Below are 21981 nucleotides of genomic sequence, written 5' to 3' on the forward strand. Positions count from 1 at the left end.
GAGTAAACAATAGAGTGAATCTTGCTCATAAATTGTATATTTGCTAAAGCAACTTGACTTCAGTTTATGGGGACAAATAATTTTAATAAAGTAATTTTAATAAAGTAATTTTAATTAGCCAAATTCAAAAACTGTTTATGTTTAAGTAGCGTGTATTCTGCAAGCATAGTTATAAGGAAGACAATCCTAGTACCGGTGACTTGGCTCGCAGTGTCTGTTTTAAAAATCATTGAATTCATAGAATTGTAATGGCTTACTTGCTTGCTCAGTGTCATAGCGAAAAACCTGCAAATAGTTATGTTGTCTGGGCTGAGTGTTTTACATATTGTTGTTCTTACTGAGGCAGTTATTACTAATAAATCCTTTCCATAGTATCTTAATATTCATCCTGTGGTAATGAAGCATACAGCTAATAGCGCTAATATAGTGTCAGAACAATAAATTATGCACCTGTAACAATTATGAGAGGAATTTGTAGATTGCATAAAAATGAAGTATTGCACGTGTGTTCAGATAGTATGCAGAATGATCTATTATACTAAAAATATAGCTACTGCTATAGAGGCTCGAATCAGAATATGCTGAAAGGAGAACTGCGTATGGTGTGCTATGGCCATAATAAAACACAGGGCTGTATTCAATTTGTTCTTTCTGGTTCCTTATTATACTGGCTTAGCTAATAGTAAATCATGGATATAACTGACTTTTTAAGAATTCAGCTAGAATTTGATAGCCTTTCTTTAATGTAGTGACAAGCTAAAACAGACAATAAATAAAAAAAACAAACATTTGGCAGGTTTCATAAATGACGGCCATTGTTTTGATCTGTAAAATAAACATAAGACAGAATAGTCGGCATGATGAAATAAAAAGTTGGTTTGTCTAACCAATCTGCCAGAGATGCTGCCAGAAATGCTGCCAGCTCTGACCTATATTTCATCAGCTGACGCTTTGAACACTGTGGTATGCTGTAAGCTCTGACCTATATTTCATCAGCTGACGCTTTGAACACCGTGGTATGCTGTAAGTAGTATGCTGTAAGCCCTTTACATTTCAACACAGGTCGAGTGAAACAAAAACATATGAAACTATTGCAATAGGAAGGAATGTCTGGAGAATTTTAGGAAATAACATTTGAAACTTGTGACAGATTTTATGCACCAAAATAATTTGCTCTGATGATGTTTACGGTGATTCAGTTAAATTTAGGTCCGTCTCGTCCATTCACAAGTAAAAATGGTAAGATTTTGGTAATGCTGAAAATGTTGATAAGAGAGCGGTATAGGTAAAAATTTGATTAAAAAATTTCTTCAATATTTTAACTATTAAAAGAAAATTTAAATCGTATATTTTTACATCATGATTATATCTATTAGTATTTTTGGTAAACATTAATTAAAATTAACAAAGGGTTTCCAATACAGTATATATAAAGACAGACCTGCTTCACAGATTACGTTGCGGAGTGCTCCAGAGCAGTCCATGTGAATAGATACCCATTGTTTCTGAATGCAGCGCAAATTTCCAAACGACGACTGCACTTGCTGGCTGCACTCCTCCTTCACTGTCCGGCACTGTCCAGCCTCATTACTAATCCAAACTTGAAATACGTCAGAGTCAGCGAAACTATTGAGAACTGCCTGCGGTATTGGGAAGCGGGCGACGAATGAGTCTTTTTCTGTGCATGCTGTTTGAGCCTCCTCCCAACTGTACTTCACAGGTCTGTAGCGAAGATAAAAAATCCTGGCACCAAATTGTTCTGTCATCAGAACCGAGTCTCTGAGGCCTGTCAAGTAGACAAGAGAAAACTTAGTAATAGAGAGGGCTTTAACGATTGCATAATATTATGTTATATTATTATGTTATATTATTATTATTATATTATTATGTTATGCTAGTATGCTGACAGTCTCGTGCGCCGTGAGAGATCATCAGGTGTAACTATATATATGTATAACTATGTGCATAATTATTCTTAGATGTGGCGCAAGTTGTCGAGTGGCACAGGCGGTGCAATCATTTTCATAACGCTCTTAGCCTTAGCTTCTTAGCTTTAGACAGACGTCAAACGGGCGGACACAGCTCTTATTATAGTAAAGATTATTATTATATTATTACGTATATCATATTTTATAACCTTTACAATAATGAAGGTAGGCTATTCATTTCAAACATTGTAAGACATTGAATTTGCCTACTAACTTTCGATCACTAATTTTAACCTTGACTTTTCAGCTCTTAGCTCCTTTTTTAATATAGCCGTGAGCTGCAAGGCGAGGTTTGTTGAACAGTCGTAACCAGCCCTATATTTGTAGTGTTTTAAGCTGTTATGACAGCTCATTCATTGTGGAATATGTTTAATGCTGTGACTATGTCTATATGTCTATGTCTATATGTCTAATGACTATCTCTAAGGCTATAAGTTTTGGTTTTGATCGTAATGAACAAAAAGCAAGATAGATAAAGATAGTTTTTATCTCTCAATAAATAGACCTTGTCATAGATCAAAAAACCTTACTCGTCGCACCAGAAAGATCTACTCTATGCAAGTTAATAATCAAATGCTTGACATATATAGCAAGGGATGACAGTGACGAAAAACCTATTCAGATATGCCAAGTAGCACACTTGTCATTAGCAACTTCCTTTCACTCTATTTATAAAGCTCTGTTGATAGTGAAAACTATAGAACTAGCTAATATGACATGATTACCTTGCATTTACCTGCTAGCACTTGCATTCACCTGCTAGCGGCTAGTTGCTAGCGGCAACACAAAAATACTCTGCACATTGATTGTTAGCTCATGGTGCTTTAAGATTGTTAAAAAGATGTAGAATACATGGTACAGAGATAAAATTCCTCAGAAGCTGGTGGTAAAATCCCAACCAGAATACATAAATTCTACACCTCAAACCACTCCAGTTCAGTATCACTTATGGCTTTTCTTGCCTGTTCAACTTCTTTTTGTTTGCTCAGCATTATCATGTATTTGTATCTATTTCATCATCTACCAATTGCTTCAGCAAGATTACAAGAAATTTGTAAGTTTTTGTAATTTCAAAAACTGCAGCTCAACATTCCGCCAATTATCACTGTGACAGAGATCAAACTGTACAAAAATGAATTAGAGGTTAACACGAAACTGCTGAAACAGATACTGGTTTTACTCTCTTTATGTTACTCTCTTCCTTCCACAGACGCCTCCGACAGGTTCCTTCCACAGACGCCTCCGACAGGCTTCTACCACAGACACCTCCCACAGGCTTCTACCACAGACACCTCCCACAGGCTTCTACCACAGACACCTCCCACAGACTTCTACCACAGACACCTCCAACAGGCTTCTACCACAGATACCTCCAACAGGCTTCTACCACAGACGCCTCTGACAGGTTCCTTCCACAGACACCTCCGACAGGTTCCTTCCACAGACGCCTCCCACAGGCTTCTACCACAGACACCTCCGACAGGCTTCTACTACAGACGCCTCCCACAGGCTTCTACCACAGGCGCCTCCCACAGGCTTCTACCACAAACACCTCTGACAGGCTTCTACCACAGACACCTCCGACAGGCTTCTACCACAGATACCTCCGACAGGCTTCTACCACAGACGCCTCCGACAGGCTTCTACCACAGACGCCCCTTACAGGCTTCGACCACAGACACCTCCGACAGGCTTCTTCCACAGACACCTACCCTTGGCTCTCAATATAGCCTTCTACCATACGCTGCTTTTATAGCTTCCTCTCCCAAAATTCAAATGAAAAGTTACTGGCAACTGAAATTTTTGGTTATATTTCTTCTGAAGAAAAGGTAAATAAGTCTTTCTTATAAAAAATACACGCTTATTGGACATTGTAACAACTTTCCAAACCTAGTTATCTATTTTTATACAGTTGAAGAAACTGCTCATAGACATGTCTGCAGTTTACACAGTGATAATATGTGACGAGATTGCTGTTAGGCCAAGTATTTACACAATGATAATATGTGACGAGATTGCTGTTAGGCCAAGTATTTACACAGTGATAATATGTGACGAGATTGCTGTTAGGCCAAGTATTTACACAGTGATAATATGTGACGAGATTGCTGTTAGGCCAAGTATTTACACAGTGATAATATGTGACGAGATTGCTGTTATGCCAAGTATTTACACAATGATAATATGTGACGAGATTGCTGTTAGGCCAAGTATTTACACAGTGATAATATGTGACGAGATTGCTGTTAGGCCAAGTATTTACACAGTGATAATATGTGACGAGATTGCTGTTAGGCCAAGTATTTACACAGTGATAATATGTGACGAGATTGCTGTTAGGCCAAGTAAAAATAACTCAAGGTATAAATGGTTCTTATTTAATTAAGTATTTTCATATCAAATCTTCGAGTGAAACAGTATCAGAAAGAAACATAATGACCTTCTGACAATTCAATAAATGGGTAGATGCTGGGCTAGCATAGTATAAGTCACAACATTGCTTTTGTAAAATTCTAGCACATGCGCTAGTACTTCGGCAGAGTCAAGTGCCGCGTGCCAGGTGTCGTGTGCTGGTGGTAGAATGTGAATACTGGAAGTTCAAATCTGGATTTTAATCATTTTTTATCTTAAAATGTAACTGAGTGAAGAGTGTGACACGTGCTATCATATTAATGTTTACAATAAAAAGAGGTGTGTCGGACTCTCCTTTCGTGTGTCTGAAGCCAAGTTAAGAGCTTTAGGAAAAGAAATTGTCTTGCATGGAAATTAAACTCAAGTATTTCATTTTGCAGACAGTACACTAACCGCTGCACCACTCCATCACCTTGCTACAATCCAGAATATTTGTAGACATAGTTATTACACAGGAAAATCGAACTGCCAGGATACTAGTATATGGATATATAAAATAAATAATGTAATAATCATAGCTCCCTCGTGTCTTAGTGTCAAACTGTTACAAACATGTGATAATATGAGCATTTACAATATATCTGGGCACGTACATTTATCAATATGCAGAGATATCGATTTTAATAATACAAATAATATGATATATTAGTAGGAGACAAACAAAACATAGCCAATGTACAAAGTATAGTTGTTCAGAGTGACTCAGAGTTATATTAGACATGATTAGATGGCTAATAATGTTTAAGGGCAAAAATGACTTCTTCATTTGTGGAATACAAAAGCAATAAAATCTTTGTTCAACTCATTTTAGTCATATCATATTTCATGAATTTAATGATTTACATATTACAAGGCCATTGCAAATATAGTAGCTGGTTATCGTGTGTGGTACATCATGATCAGCAGCATACAATTATTAGCTTTTATTATAACCAAAGTTTCTTGTTCCAAAATATGTTAGAATATTTAGTACGCTTATCTACATACTTGTATTAATCGAAGGTATTAATGTTTAGGTACACGTATGGTCTACGATTATACGTTTACCTAAAGTCAAACATTTAATACAAGGACTTTGAAGGATGGCTACTTGACAACGGAGTTGACGCTTCTAATGGCAAAAACTCCAATTGAAGGAAGCAGACAAAATCGCCTAAATGTTTGAAACTGAATAATTTGCCATTCTCAGGCGTGCTGGACTAGACAAAGCTTTAGTTCTTATTTGATTGGACAACATAATATTAACTATTGCAATATTCACATTGTTTCTTCATTTCTTTTTTTATTTCAATAATGTATGTATGTAGAAACTTTCACTATAATCACGTATATATGTAGAACCTTTCATTTTAATCATGTATGTATGTAGAACCTTTCATTTTAATCATATATGTATGTAGAACCTTTCACTTTAATCATATATGTATGTAGAACCTTTCATTTTAATCATATATGTATGTAGAACCTTTCATTTTAATCATATATGTATGTATAACCTTTCATTTTAATCCCGTATGTAAGTAGAACCTTTCATTTTAATCATATATGTATGTAGAACCTTTCATTTTAATCATATATGTATGTAGAACCTTTCATTTTAATCATATATGTATGTAGAACCTTTCATTTTAATCATATATGTATGTAGAACCTTTCATTTTAATCATGTATGTATGTAGAACCTTTCATTTTAATCATATATGTATGTAGAACCTTTCACTTTAATCATATATGTATGTAGAACCTTTCATTTTAATCATATATGTATGTAGAACCTTTCATTTTAATCATATATGTATGTATAACCTTTCATTTTAATCCCGTATGTAAGTAGAACCTTTCATTTTAATCATATATGTATGTAGAACCTTTCATTTTAATCATATATGTATGTAGAACCTTTCATTTTAATCATATATGTATGTAGAACCTTTCACTTTAATCATATATGTATGTAGAACCTTTCATTTTAATCATATATGTATGTAGAACCTTTCATTTTAATCATATATGTATGTATAACCTTTCATTTTAATCCCGTATGTAAGTAGAACCTTTCATTTTAATCATATATGTATGTAGAACCTTTCATTTTAATCATATATGTATGTAGAACCTTTCATTTTAATCCCGTATGTAAGTAGAACCTTTCATTTTAATCATATATGTATGTAGAACCTTTCATTTTAATCACGTATGTAAGTAGAACCTTTCATTGTAATCATATATGTATGTAGAACCTTTCAGTGGCATTTAATCAACGAAAAGGATGTTTTGAGTTAAATGCCTGAAGGAAGAAACAAAATGAAAAAATAAAAAACGGGAACTGTTGAGTGAATCGAACAAACATGTTTTAAAAGTTGGTAACTTAATAATATTGCAAATTTAAATAGTGATTTAGTGTCTAGAAATTAAAATCCAATGGCACTGAGCCAACTGCAATGGCACTAAGCCAACTGCAATGGCACTAAGCCAACTGCAATGGCACTAAGCCAACTGCAATGGCACTAATGATCCTAGGTTTGGTTCAACTCTCTGGAGACTCTAGTCGCTGCTGATGAAATAGGTGTTTACATGACAATCTTAGCACAGTTGTCATGTAAACAGCCATTTATGAGACTGCACTCTAGACTGCTGTTTACAGATGTCTTTAAGACTCCTCGTAAGACAGCAGGCATCATCAACTAGTTATTCGGAAGCTGGTCAAATGTCCCGTCAAAATTAATTACCCCATTCGTACTATTCTACTGTTAAAAAACAATTTAATTATAAAACTACCCACAAATCTATAGATGATGGTATGAGGTCTTTATGATTGTTTCAAGGGCTGAGGTCAAGTGGCCCACTTGACCTCAGCCCTTCAAACTATGTCTTAGTAAAATATGTTACTAGTATCTAGAAAAGGCAGCACTGCTTTGTAATGTAAATTATCAAATGCTTCCATTAAATCGATATCGTTCCCTTCTAATATGTTACAATCTAAGCAAGGTTCAGTTTCATATGTAAGCAGGGTGTATGAAATGGTGTTATTAAAAACTTATCTTCCCACCAAGACATGTAATGTTTACTACATGTAGTGACATTATCGAGTGTGCCACCTTCTCATAGACATGTAGTGACAGTATCGAGTGTGCCACCTTCTCATAGACATGTAGTGACAGCATCGAGTGTGCCACCTTCTCATAGACATGTAGGTACGGTATTGAGAGCTGTACACCCATATACACGTATCTATGCTGGATGACGATTGCCAAAAGCTGTTTGGTGCGTCAAATCACTTATCTAGTCAAATGGCTTCTATAATTACTATTAATTGTATTGCTTGAATTAAATTTTTTATTATAGTTTATAGCTGGCGGCAGTTGCACCAGAATACAAATTATATCTCGCCAATAGTTATTTTTTTAATTCTCCTTCTAGGATACTGATTTCAGTAGGCTGCCAGCTCTACATATATGTCTACTGTTCAGTAGGCTGCCAGCTCTACATATATGTCTACTGTTCAGTAGGCTGCCACCTCTACATATATGTTTACTGTTGAGTAGGCTGCCTCCTCTACATATATGTCTACTGTTTAGTAGGCTGCCTCCTCTACATATATGTTTACTGTTCAGTAGGCTGCCTCCTCTACATATATATATATATCTACTGTTCAGTAGGCTGCCTCCTCTACATATATGTTTACTGTTCAGTAGGCTGCCTGCTCTACATATATGTCAACTGAAAACGCGACAGCAGCATATAGCTAGCGCGGCAGCAAATTGGTCAGTCGCAGAAGCTAGAACTGAAATTTATCACATTTAAAGAATGCTTTATATGATTTTTGAATGAGACCGGAGTAATTGTAGATCATCGCTTCATTTTAATAATTACCATGGCTGAAGATTAGAGGTGAATTTTTGTTTAGTTACGAGTGATCTACATACTGAATCGACACAAAGGAGCACCAAGACTGCAAGCTATAGCTGGAACTCAACAGCGAACATCACAAAGGAGCACCAAGACTGCAAGTTATAGCTGGAACTCAACAGCGAACATGAAGCCGTGCAGTGCTCAATAAAGATCAGAAACATCCAATAGATCAGCGCGTGTCCACTCAGTAAGCCCTTCTCTTGACATCTGAACGCTATGATATCTACGCACCCAAAACACAAACACCGAAGTGATGCCATAAGAGTATTTCTATTAAAGTAAGGACAGGTTTTTCACAGGTTATTTTTAAAGCCAGAACCTTTTAATTTCAATGTCTTGACAGCAGCAGTACTTTATAGCAGCAGTACTTTATAGCAGCAGTACTTTATAGCAGCAGTACTTTATAGCTGCAGCACTTTATAGCAGCAGTACTATATGTAAATATTTCTGGATTAGAAATATTACATGTAAATAAACTTACATTATGTTAATTATAAAACACACCTACTATTACATGAACTTTTGTTCTGTTTGTGCAACCAATGATATGCTTCCATGATGTCAAAGAGTGGCGCAGTACGTATTTGCTGGAAGATTAAATAAAAATGGTACAAGAAAATATTCTAGAAGAACGGCTATTAGGTAGATAGGTGATGAGCGCTGTCTATGATATAGCAACAATTCAGGCTTACGTCCATTAACAGCAACACATTAAAACTAAGAGCATCATGTGATTGTTGAAAATACAGAATACAGAAGCAGAAGTGTTATAGATTCATTGCCTACCAAAAACAGGGCAGTCTAGATTGATAATCCATAAATACAGCAGTGTGCGTAATGATAGGCTAACAGAAGCAATCGCCAGCGTCTTCATTTTACCCTTATTTGTTGTACTGTGTGAAACAAACTGCGCACTCCAACGTCTCGCTCTATCATATGTCTGATATTAATTATTGTTGCCTTACTTCTGATTGGCTCTATAGAGTGTCACTAGACAAGCTATTGGCTCAATGAGGATATTGCCTGCCCAGAGATTTATTTCACAACGTCATAGAGAGCGCTAGTGCTCTCATGGTGCCCTTCACAGCCTGTCACTCACTCCGTTGTAGAAGTTTGTTTATTGTTGAGTGACTTTTGAAATGTCTGAGAATCTCATTTCTTTAACTTCTCTTCTGAATACTTTTGAATACTGTACACATAGTGACGAGTAAACTAAACTTTGATCATGTTCAAGTGGTGTTAGTGCTTGAAGCTAGGAAAACAATTAGCGATTATAGACATCTATATATATATATATCTATGATTGAAATTGAAGACTGCTCTATGCATATAGAAAGAACAATGCTTGTTGACTGCCTGAAGTCATAAAACAAATTTATGAAGTAAACAGAATTGCAGTTGATAGTCAGAGACGGAATAAGACAAGGACATCGGCTCAGGTTTTTGACGTCGTGTGTCTGAGCTATATAAAGGTAGAGTATAGAGTGCAAATAATGGTGGAAAAGTCTATACCTTTTTAAAACAACCGATGTTTCAAAGGAAATAAAGATTTAAAATGCTCAGAAAGAGAGTAGGAACTTGTGCAACAAAAGGAACACTCTGCAGCTCCAAAATTCATCAGCAGCAGCATGCGAAAGGAAGTAGGAATCTGCTGACAAAAAAGTTTTCTTAATGAGAAAGAAATTGTGTTTTGTGTTTACGGAGAGAGTAGAAGTGGAGTGCATGTAATTTAAATATGGGTGAACCTAGTTATGTAAAGGCTTTCAATGTGAGCAATCAGTCCGGTGTAACGAGGACTATACAAATGAATTATATAAAGTGCAACCATGGTGCTTGATCGACCCTGAATAGTGACGTAATTGTGGCAAAACTATGGTTCACGCTGACCTGGGTTTGCCTGAAATGTCATCCCAAATGCCTAAATTTGTTACATTAAATTAATTAATGCCTTCTATTCTAATTGTAATGCAATCCAACCGAAAATATTCCACATAGCTGTATAAATGTCATTCTCCTCAAAATTTACCTTTTTGTGCGAGTAAGAATTACTGACAGAAGGTTGATTGTACTGGCTGAGTAGAGCACCAATTAAAAGTTTTGGGAGCGCAGGCTAAAAGTTTTGGTTATTAATGTTGTCCTTTTGATGCAAAAAACATGTAATAGAGAGAAGCAGATGATGAAATCATAGCGTTGAGCTCATATGGTTGTTCTATACACTGCTATATGCTCTCATGATATCGACTGTGATTATTTTTACTGTTTCATGGAATACCGATGTTTTTTGGAATGGAATACTGGTGTTCTATGGAACAGCCATATTTGTGTTTTTTTCAGCTATTGAAAGCTCCACCCATCTATATGCAATGCCAAAGCTCCACCCATCTATACGCAATGTGAAAGCTCCACTCATCTATATGCGATGTGAAAGCTTCACCCATCTATATGCAATGTAAAAGCTCCACCCATCTATATGCAATGTAAAAGCTTCACCCATCTATATGCAATGTGAAAGCTCCACCCATCTATATGCAATGTAAAAGCTTCACCCATCTATATGCAATGTAAAAGCTTCACCCATCTATATGTAATGTAAAAGCTTCACCCATCTATATGCAATGTAAAAGTTTCACCCATCTATATGCAATGTGAAAGCTTCACCCATCTATATGCAATGTGAAAGCTCCACCCATCTATATGCAATTTAAAAGCTCCACTCATCTATATGCAATGTGAAAGCTCCACTCATCTATATAATATGTAATGTAAAAGCTCCACTCATCTATATGCAATGTGGAAGCTTCACCCATCTATATGCAATGTGAAAGCTCCACTCATCTATATGCAATTTAAAAGTTCCACTCATCTATATGCAATGTGAAAGCTCCACTCATCTATATGATATGTAATGTAAAAGCTCCACTCATCTATATGCAATGTGAAAGCTCCACCCATCTATATGCAATTTAAAAGCTCCACTCATCTATATGCAATGTGAAAGCTCCACTCATCTATATAATATGCAATGTAAAAGCTTCACCCATCTATATGCAATGTGAAAGCTCCACCCATCTATATGCAATGTAAAAGCTTCACCCATCTATATGCAATGTAAAAGCTCCACCCATCTATATGCAATGTAAAAGCTCCACCCATCTATATGTAATGTAAAGGCCAAATTCTGTGTAAGATAAAAAGACCTGAACTTTATCACTCACATTGAGTTCGTATTAAAGCTAAAACTATATTTAAAAACAGAGTTGGCGCAGCAGTCTGTCAGGAACAGCATACAATGTGCCATTTTGTTCTCATTGATTGACTATTCAGTAGCATGAGTTTTAAAAGGCTGACTCCTTGTCTCCGTGTAAGATCTTCAGCTCACGAATTCGCTAGCTTTGGATGTCGATTAACCAAATCTGCTGATATCTCTTGAGTTCATCATATCTGCAAAAATTGACACTCGATATTGGCAATAGAACAGTGTTCTCAAATAAATATTTACAACAAATTATCGGCAAAAGTATCTCTTCTAATCAGTATAAAAGCATTCCTTGAAAATCTGACAAATCGAACCATGCTGCACTGAGCGTCATAAATCACACAACTGACAATGAATTGGCGAAAGACAGATGCAACAATTCTATCACCTCATGATTCATATAAGATGCAGATCAGCATGTCCTCTGCAGTCTCGTTATTTAGCTGTCTCTTGTACTTACTTATGGCTTGTTCAGTTGGCATCATGTACTAAATAAAGCATCTATGCTTCTCAATATAGTTCAAAGGTTAATGGTTTAATTTGTTTTTATTACAACAATTGCCGTTATTGATAATTTGAAGTTGCAGCATTGTGAATTTTTTTATAGGTAACAAGAAATTTTTTTAAATGCTATTATACATTAAAAAAAACAATGCATAATAGCATTCTTTACTTGTGGCAAATAAATGTGTAACACTGATGACAAGGATAACCATAAATAAATAAGAATAAAGTGCTTCGTAAGCTACAATTCTGCTTGCCAACATTATCCTGATCAGTTGATGCATCTGGATAATTAGGACACGGTGAATAGCTGTGCGCTCTTGTCATTACCTAAATCAATCCTTGCATACACTACTTTGGCAGGCTGCTTTCTGAGAAATTTTAGGATCAGATATTGATAAGTTTGTTCTGGTCTATTTGATAGTAACAATATTATGTTACTGTCAAAACTTGCAGGTTTTCATGGAGTACTTAAAACTCCAAAACGGTCTACAAAAAATGTCATTAATATTTTCTGCTCTTCATGGCCCCAAGCTGTCTCCTAATTCCACTAAAGAGATGACCTCATTGTCAATGATTAAAATAGGGTATTAGACCTTTGTTGCCATCTGTCTCAGTTTTGCCATTAATGCTAGTCTACAAAGTATTTTAAACTTGTCGCTAAACAGGTCTTAAAAATATATAGCATTACAATACCATTTAACATCTTCCATATTAAAACTATATTTAATGTCAGAGTATGGATAAGTAGTGGCAGTCAATCATGTGAAAAAAGCCCGACACAAATCTGTCTTGATCAACTCGTAGAGCTAGTATAAAAAGATAAACAACAAAAATTGAGCTTTCTGATGAAGGGGGATCAATTATGGTTAGTTTTAGAGGTTGGATAAATATAATAATTAGGGTATCACACTGTGGCTGATGGGCTGATGGGAGACAGCATTTGCTAGCGGTTTACTGCTGCCTTCTCTTAACCTATGCTCATAAATAATTGGTACAGGAGCAATGCTTTTTATGAGCTAATGACTCTCCTTCTCTGACAGAGATACAGCCATTGGATCAGGTGATTGGGCAGGTGTTAGCCAGTGCTTACATCATCAACACATAAAATAAGCTGTACTGTTTCAATTACCAGCGTGTGATACATGTAGTGCGAGTTTAGCCACGATTATGAATATTATCAAGTTTAGCTAAGAATATCAATATGAGTTTCGCTATGACTATGGATATCAAGTTTAGCTATGAATATGAATATCAAGTTTAGCTATGAATATGAATATCAAGTTTGGCTATGAATATCAAGTTTAGCTATGACTATGAATATCCAGTTTAGCTATGAATATGAATATCAAGTTTAGCTATGAATATCAAGTTTAGCTATGACTATGAATATCCAGTTTAGCTATGAATATGAATATCAAGTTTAGCTATGAATATCAAGTTTAGCTATGACTATGAATATCAAGTTTAGCTATGACTATGAATATCCAGTTTAGCTATGAATATGAATATCAAGTTTAGCTATGAATATGAATGTTAAGTTTAGCTATGACTATGAATATCAAGTATTTAATTGCTCGAAATAAAAAAGCAATATTCTAAAAATAGCTCAAGCAAGCCAAGCAGATTTATATTATGAAATCTGCTCTGAAGCATTCTAATATTCTCTTTATCTCTATTACTATATAATTCAAAGTTGTACTACTATGTCGTCATAAGGCAAAATACCATGGCTTGAACATTATATAAAAATATTTTTGATAGTAATGACTTCCTTTTTCAACCGACCACATATGTGAAAGCTGTGTAAAAATCTCATATACAATCAATAAAATTTCAAAGTTATACAACAGCATCATGTAGGATATATAGTGTAACAATGATTTACAAATTTATGTAACAGTGCAACGTAGTATATATAACAGTGATTTATAAAGTTATATAACAGTGTTATGTAGTATATATAACAGTGATTTACAAAGTTATGTAACAGTGTTATGTAGGATAAGTAACAGTGATTTATAAAGTTATATAACGGTGTTATGTAGTATATATAACACTGATTTATCCCACGACCAAACAAGCGGAGCAAACTTTTGAGAGTATTTATGATAAGTGTATGTGCACACAACTTACGAAAATTATTCATCCACAACATTGCAAACCCTTGTGCAGAAATCTCATCAACAAATTTAACCATTTTTCAGTGGAGTCGTTTAAGTATAATAACGATACAAAACACATTTAAACCTATTTAAATATATTACCAAGTTTTTGAAAAGTGTCGACAGTATCTTAAAACTTACCCATCCAATTGGATTATACATAAATAGACAGTTTAACTCGGCCAAAAATTGCCACAAAACGCTTGAAAAGCTTGGTTTAATAATAGTTAAGACCGGCCTACGATACGCTAATTTACGCCTACGATACGCTAATACGAGGAAACAATTTTTATAAAATTGTTTCCTCACCTCGGATACCCCGTATGGGTGGTAAATTCTGCTCTAACTCGGGTCTCCTACCAGAGACCTGGGAGTTTGAGCACTCGCCTCAAGATCTTAGCTGTTCCCAATAGCGCACTTTTCTGCAACTCACCTGAGTTGATTGTTGTTGGTATTTGGGCAAGCCACATTTTATGCGCCGGTGTTATTGCACCCAGTGCCCCAATGACTACTGGGATTACAGTTGTTCTTACATTCCAGCATTTTTCAATTTCTTCTCCAAGAGGGAGATATTTCTCTACCTTTTCTTTTTCTTTGCTGGCTATATTGTAGTCATTGGGTACTGCTATATCTATTATAGTAGCCCTCTTGTTCTCCTTGTCTATCACCACTATATCTGGTTGGTTTGCTAGGACATGCTTGTCAGTTTGGATGTGGACGTCCCAGAGGATCTTAGCGCGGTCATTTTCATTGACCTTACCAGGAGCTTCCCACCAGTGTTGTGGTTTATTAAGGCTATACTCATCACATAGACTTCTATACACAACACCTGCGACATGATTATGCCGCTCAGTGTATGCGTTCCCTGCTAGCTGCTTGCATCCACTGATGATGTGTTGGATGGTCTCAGGTGCATCTTTGCACAGTCTGCATCTAGGATCGTCTCTAGTGTGATAGATTTTCGTTTGGAGTTGCCTTGTTGGGAGCACTTGCTCCTGGGCTGCCATGATTAGCGACTCTGTATTGGCCGTTAGGTTTCCTTTGTTCAGCCACATATATGTCTGGTGAAGATCGCCAACCTTAGATATTTGTTGGTGGTAAGCACCATGAAGAGGTTTCGTGTGCCAGTCAATTTCCTCATCATCAGGGCGTAGGTCCGTTGTAAGAGCAGCCGATTGAAATTCAGCTAGCAACTTATCTGAGATGGCCATGGAGGCTGCATATGCTTTGATGCTTTGCTCCTCCTCTTTCACTGTCTGCTGTACACTTTTGAGTCCCCTACCGCCATCTTTCCTATTAAGATACAATCTAGTAGTATCAGATTTTTGGTGGAGTGCTCCATGCATGGTCAGCAGTTTACGAGTTGCTATATCTGTTTCCTTGATGGCTTCCTCAGTCCACTTTATTATGCCTGCTGGATATCTTATTACTGGCAGTGCGTAGGTATTTATTGCCATGACTTGGTTCTTGGCATTGAGCTGGCTCCGTAGGACCTGCCGAAGGCGTTTCTTGTATCCGGTAATGGCTTTGTGACGTACCTCGGCTATATATATATATATATATATATATATAGCCGAGGTACGTATATATACCGAGGTACATATGCCGAGGTACGTATATATATATATATATATATATATATATATATATATATATATATATATATAGCCGAGGTACGTATATATATATATATATATATATATATAGCCGAGGTACACTGATGAGGCTTCAATAGCCGAAACAGTACTGTCTGTAGCATGAGTATATGCTCCCTTCCTTCGGTTTGGTTGAGCGCTCTGTGAGAGGTGCGGCACTATTAGCCTTTGTGCAAAACTCACCACTTTTGTGATTTGAGCACTCTGGTGCCAGCACATTGACTTTCTTAACGTCTGCGAGACAACTTAGTTGTTTCGTGGCAGGAAGTCAACTCTCATTGGTTATGGGATTTGTGTCCCTTGCCTAAGCTCTGAGCTGCACTGATGAGGCTTCAATAGCCGAAACAGTACTGTCTGTAGCATGAGTATATGCTCCCTTCCTTCGGTTTGGTTGAGCGCTCTGTGAGAGGTGCGGCACTATTAGCCTTTGTGCAAAACTCACCACTTTTGTGATTTGAGCACTCTGGTGCCAGCACATTGACTTTCTTAACGTCTGCGAGACAACTTAGTTGTTTCGTGGCAGGAAGTCAACTCTCATTGGTTATGGGATTTGTGTCCCTTGCCTAAGCTCTGAGCTGCACTGATGAGGCTTCAATAGCCGAAACAGTACTGTCTGTAGCATGAGTATATGCTCCCTTACTTCGGTTTGGTTGAGCGCTCTGTGAGAGGTGCGGCACTATTAGCCTTTGTGCAAAGCTCATCACTTTTGTGATTTGAGCACTCTGGTGCCAGCACATTGACTTTCTTAACGTCTGCGAGACAACTTAGTTGTTTCGTGGCAGGAAGTCAACTCTCATTGGTAATGGGATTTGTGTCCCTTGCCTAAGCTCTGAGCTGCACTGATGAGGCTTCAATAGCCGAAACAGTACTGTCTGTAGCATGAGTATATGCTCCCTTACTTCGGTTTGGTTGAGCGCTCTGTGAGAGGTGCGGCACTATTAGCCTTTGTGCAAAGCTCATCACTTTTGTGATTTGAGCACTCTGGTGCCAGCACATTGACTTTCTTAAAGTCTGCGAGACAACTTAGTTGTTTCGTGGCAGGAAGTCAACTCTCATTGGTAATGGGATTTGTGTCCCTTGCCTAAGCTCTGAGCTGCACTGATGAGGCTTCAATAGCCGAAACAGTACTGTCTGTAGCATGAGTATATATATATATATATATATATAAATATATATATATATACTAGCTGTATCACCCGGCGTTGCCTGGGTAATAAAAAGTCTTTGGACAGAAAATTGATTTGTTCTTTGTCCACATTTGATTTGTCCACATACGTGTATATATATATAAGTATATACATATATATACATATATATGTACTAGCTGTGCTACCCGGCGTTGTCTGGGCGATACAAAAGTCTTTGCACAATAAATTGATTTGTATTTGACATTTTCCAGTCTAACTTTCAAACTACATATCATGGGAAAAGTGTTTTGTGTAGTTGAAATAAATTAAGAGAGGACTTTGTCAAACAACTGTAACTTTCAAACTTCATACCATGAGGAAAATCTTTTGTGCAGGTCAAATAAATTAAAAGATAAAACAATTATAAATGGGTTCAGATGTAAATGTAAAATAATCAGCAAATAATAGCTAAACTAAGTCGGTTTTGCTACGATTACAACAAAAGAGGATTAGGTAATGATACCATTAATATGAAATGAAAAAATAAAAATCCTAAATACGTTGAATTAATAATAACAATTCGTGCATACATGTAGAAGTGAGTGTTGTGGTATTGTTGGTAGGTATTTCTGATAACGTAAGAGTTCGGTAATAGTAAGCGTGATGCGATCCATGCAGTAGGTGACAAGAAACTGTTTATTGACAGGAAACACAAAGTGGGACAGACAAGGTATGCGAATATAATGTTGATACAATAGTGGGAAAATAACTCTAAAGTACATAATACAACATTTCTCTTTCTCCGACAAACATGACCATTGAAAGCGTAACATTTACATAAAGACATATTGATTGGGAAATGATTGTCACATTAATATTAACAAGAGTGTAGCGACCTACAAAGGTTACAGAACCTTGAGTGCTAGAGTCTGAACCAGGGGGCTAACACCACTCTGTTGGATTCATAAGTCGAGCTTCACAGGCTGCCTAACCGTACGACCAGACCTCAATATATAGTGCCCCTTTGGATTGTTTGGTGGCGGTTTAACATCGTCAGCTATATTTTCGATTGGTCATATGTCAATTCGGTTACTACGAATTGAAGTTCCACTTGAGTTTCAGAGAAGATAGGACCGAGGAGCATTTGGGACAGCTACTGCTACTACAGCTTCATGGTTTAAATCTGGAACAAAGACCTGTTGTCCAGGGTCAAGCAGTGGCAGTTCTCTGGCATGGTGTTGGTTGTCATAGGAGATCTTGCTTTTCTTTTTCTGGTCCTCCTCTTGAGCACGAATGCTTTGGAGGTTAGGCTTAGAGGCCTCCAGCATGACGGGAAGTGATGGTACAGTCATTCGGAGTTGTCGGCCCATAAGCAACTGTGCAGGAGATAACCCTTTCTCAATGGTTGTTGAAAGATATGCCAGCAATGCAAGATAAGGGTCGGTCTCTTTTTTCAGCATGAACTTTATAGTTTGAACGGCTCTCTCGGCTGCGCCGTTCGATTACGGGTGCTTTGGCGAACTAGTGATGAGTTTAAAACCATAGCCGGTGACAAATATTTGAAATTCTATCGAAGAGTAATGGGGCCCATTATCTGAAACCAGTAGCTCAGGAATTCTGTGATGTGCAAAGATGCTTTTCATGTGACCAATGGTCTCCAGGCTGTTGAGCTCTTTCAGCATAGCGACCTCGACATTACGAGAATAATAATCAACTAGCAATAGATACCAACAATCTTTAAAATAAAATAGGTCTCTACCAACACGCTCCCATGGGCGAGACGGGAACTCTGATCTCATCAGTGGCTCTGGAGGAACTCGGGCTAATTTTCGACACGATTCACATGAGCGTACCATTTCCGCAATTTGTTGCGACATACCGGGCCACCAAATTGACTTCCTTGCTCGATCTCTGCACTTAGTAATGCCTAGGTGGCCTTGGTGAACTTTCTGTAGCACTTCGAGATGGTCAGCGAGCGGAATGATTATTCGATCGTTGAAAACACGTACTCCATGAATTATGGTTATTCTAGAGCAATTCTCAAAGAAAGGACGTACTATCGAGTCATTGGACGTCATATACGCAGGCCACGATGTATTAACAAAGTGGTGAATTTTTGCCAATACCTCATCATTTTTCTGTGACTCTATGAGTTTGCCGAGTCTCTCATTGGAAGCGGAGTAAAGCAGAGTACTGCGAGCATGATTTTCTACTTCCTCCAAGAATGCTATGTCCTCCACAGTAGGAACGGCCTTTGAATGGAAAGTGCATCAGCAACAATATTTTGCTTCCCAGGAATGTGTTCCATCCGGTACCGGAAGCGTAACATGCGCATGCCAAATTGTTGAATGCGAGCAAGCATTTTGCTGAGTTCTGTGTCACTAAATAAAGAGGTGAGCGGTTTGTGATCGGTTTGAATACTAACAGTCATGCCTATAATGTAATTTCTCAGCTTTTCGCATGCCCATACAATAGCAAGGGCTTCCTGTTCAATCGTGGCATATCGTTGCTCAGTGTCGGTGAGTGCTCGTGATGCAGCGTAAACTAAACAAAGCGTACCATCGGGCTGTACTTGTAGTAATACAGCACCAATGCCATTCCTACATGCATCTGACTGGATGATAGTTTTGCGAGTTGGGTTGTACACCGCCATCTCTACAGATTGGGACAGCTCATCTTTGATGTTGGTGAAGGCTTTAGCTTGCCGGTCTCCCCAGTACCACGGACAGTTTTTGCAGAGCAACTCCTGAGCGGTGTACTGAGATCACCTAGACGCATAGTGAACTTACTGAGTTGGTTGGCCATGCCAAGAAAACTCCGCACATCACTTAGATTTTTTGGTGTCGCAAAATCTCGGATGCCCTGGATGGCGTCGGGGTTAGGTTTAACGCCATTGGAGCTTATTACGTGGCCTAAAAATTTGATGCTCCGACAGGCAAACTGACATTTGGATTCATTTAGTGTCATACCGGCTTGTACCATTCGATCTAACACAGCACGGACTCTATTATCGTATTCTTGTTGGTCATTTCCCTATATACACACATCATCCATGTGGCAAATTACTCCCTCAAGGCGAGCTCTGACTCATCGAGTTCTGACTTGACGTGGTCGAGCAACGGATAAGGTACAGTTCCTGGTGTGTTTATGGCGTACGGTTGACAACCTGCTCGCAGCATGATACCAGCCTCCTGCTTCATACAGCCCAGACCCTGAAACAGCTTAGGAAATTCACATTTAAAATGGTTAACAGTATGCACATGATCGACAATACAACTGACTTTTACCAGACCTAACTCAATGCATGCATTTCTATGTAGCAACGCTTTTGTCTGGTTGACTACATATGGACGTTCATAGTGTTCAGCATTATTTACGCACAATCTTGCTGAAAAATAACCTAGCACAGGTACTCTACTATTTCCAGGGCTTACTAAAATCTTGTCATTTAGTTTTAAACTTTGACCAGAACACAAGCTACTAGTTATAACAGAAACGTCAGCACCAGTGTCAAGTTTAAACTTAATGGACACAGGTTTGGACTCTGGCTCACCCGTGTGCACATCAATACTTTTCATCCATGGGTTACTGTAATTTTGGTTATTCTGAACTTCACCTAAGAAGACCCTCTCTATTTCTGCCTCTATCTCATCGACAGACGTACGGCTGTTGGAATCTGGCTTAGGCTTACCGGCTGACATCAAGCATACTTACGAAAAATGTCCTATTTTCGAACATTTCCGGCAACAGCACCAGAGCAGGACAGCTATCTCTCGAATGCTGGTAGTACCCACAGTTTCTACATGGTTGATGTTGCCCTTGGCGCTGCTGATAGCCAGAGGCTGGGGGCAGGCGATGGCTATTGCGACTTGGCTCACGTCTCTGATGATTATCGCTATGGATAGCGTCGACAGAGGTGTTATCCTCACCCCGACACAACAACTTCATCTGACGCTTAACTTGCTCAGCTTGTCTCGCCATGGCAACTACCTTCTCCTCAGTAAGCTGGTCCAGTTCCATTTTTTGCATTTCTCTGCTAACATCCTTGTCCGCAATTCCCACTACGATCCGATCTCTAATCTGCTCTGATCTACGATCTCCAAAGTCGCATCTATCCGTCATGTGGTTTATTGCACGAATAAATTCTTCAACAGACTCACCGAGAAGCTGGTCACATCTGAAGAATGTTGCTCTCTCAAATATAACGTATTTCCTTGGAGAAAAGTATTTGTCAAAACCTTTCACCTTTGTGTAATTTTGTTTGTCTTCTGTAGACAGTCCCAGGCAATTGAAAATTGTCTCGCTTTTAGATTCCATTGTATACAGCAAACTATCGATCTGCAGCTGATTTTTTTGCTTATCTAGCTGTGACAGGCTACGAAATCTTCCCCACCTGGTGGACCACTCAGCTCACTTCTCCGGTACAAAGTCAAATTTTGCCGGTGGGTTAAACTTTGCCATATTTAGCGTCGATTGAAAGAAGATTACACCAACAAACCTTTTAGCAAGGAATTAACATAAATGTTCTCACGATGTAATATTAGTACTGGCCATCATGTGGTATTGTTGGTAGGTGTTTCTGATAACGTAAGAGTATGGTAATAGTGAGCGTGATGTGATCCATGCGGTAGGTGACAGGAAACTGTTTATTGACAGGAAACACAAAATGGGACAGACAAGGTATGCGAATATAATATTGGTACAATAGTGGGAAGATAACTCTAAAGTACATAATACAACCAGTGTGTATGAAAAAGGTTATTGTTCTACCAGAAGCTATTCATCAACACTTGGAATACGGTGATTCTGGTACCTCTCGATACTGGTACAAATGTAAAAATGAAATATCGTACTGTCTTTGTTTGACCGAACGGAGAGAAAATGCCGAGGTTCTTCCTACGAAGATAATATAATTGTCATTTTTTATTAGACCCATTAGAGAAATGTAATGAAACTGCAAAC

The 21981-nt window shown here is 37.7% G+C and overlaps 1 protein-coding gene across 1 annotated transcript in view; it reads right to left on the minus strand.

The window, feature by feature from the left end:
- The window catches only part of LOC137393657 (uncharacterized), a 32043-nt gene extending 22839 nt beyond the window's left edge, over positions 1-9204 (minus strand). Inside the window, exons 1-2 of the mRNA XM_068080296.1 lie at positions 9099-9204; positions 1442-1786 (exon numbers count right to left, since the gene is read on the minus strand). Of these exons, the coding sequence (XP_067936397.1) occupies positions 1442-1786; positions 9099-9186 (433 nt within the window). The 5' untranslated portion in view covers positions 9187-9204. The remainder of the gene's footprint in view (positions 1-1441; positions 1787-9098) is intronic.
- Positions 9205-21981: the final 12777 nt, after the last annotated feature.

The sequence above is a fragment of the Watersipora subatra genome, chromosome 4, assembly GCF_963576615.1.
Source record: "Watersipora subatra chromosome 4, tzWatSuba1.1, whole genome shotgun sequence".
Lineage (NCBI taxonomy): Eukaryota > Metazoa > Bryozoa > Gymnolaemata > Cheilostomatida > Watersiporidae > Watersipora > Watersipora subatra.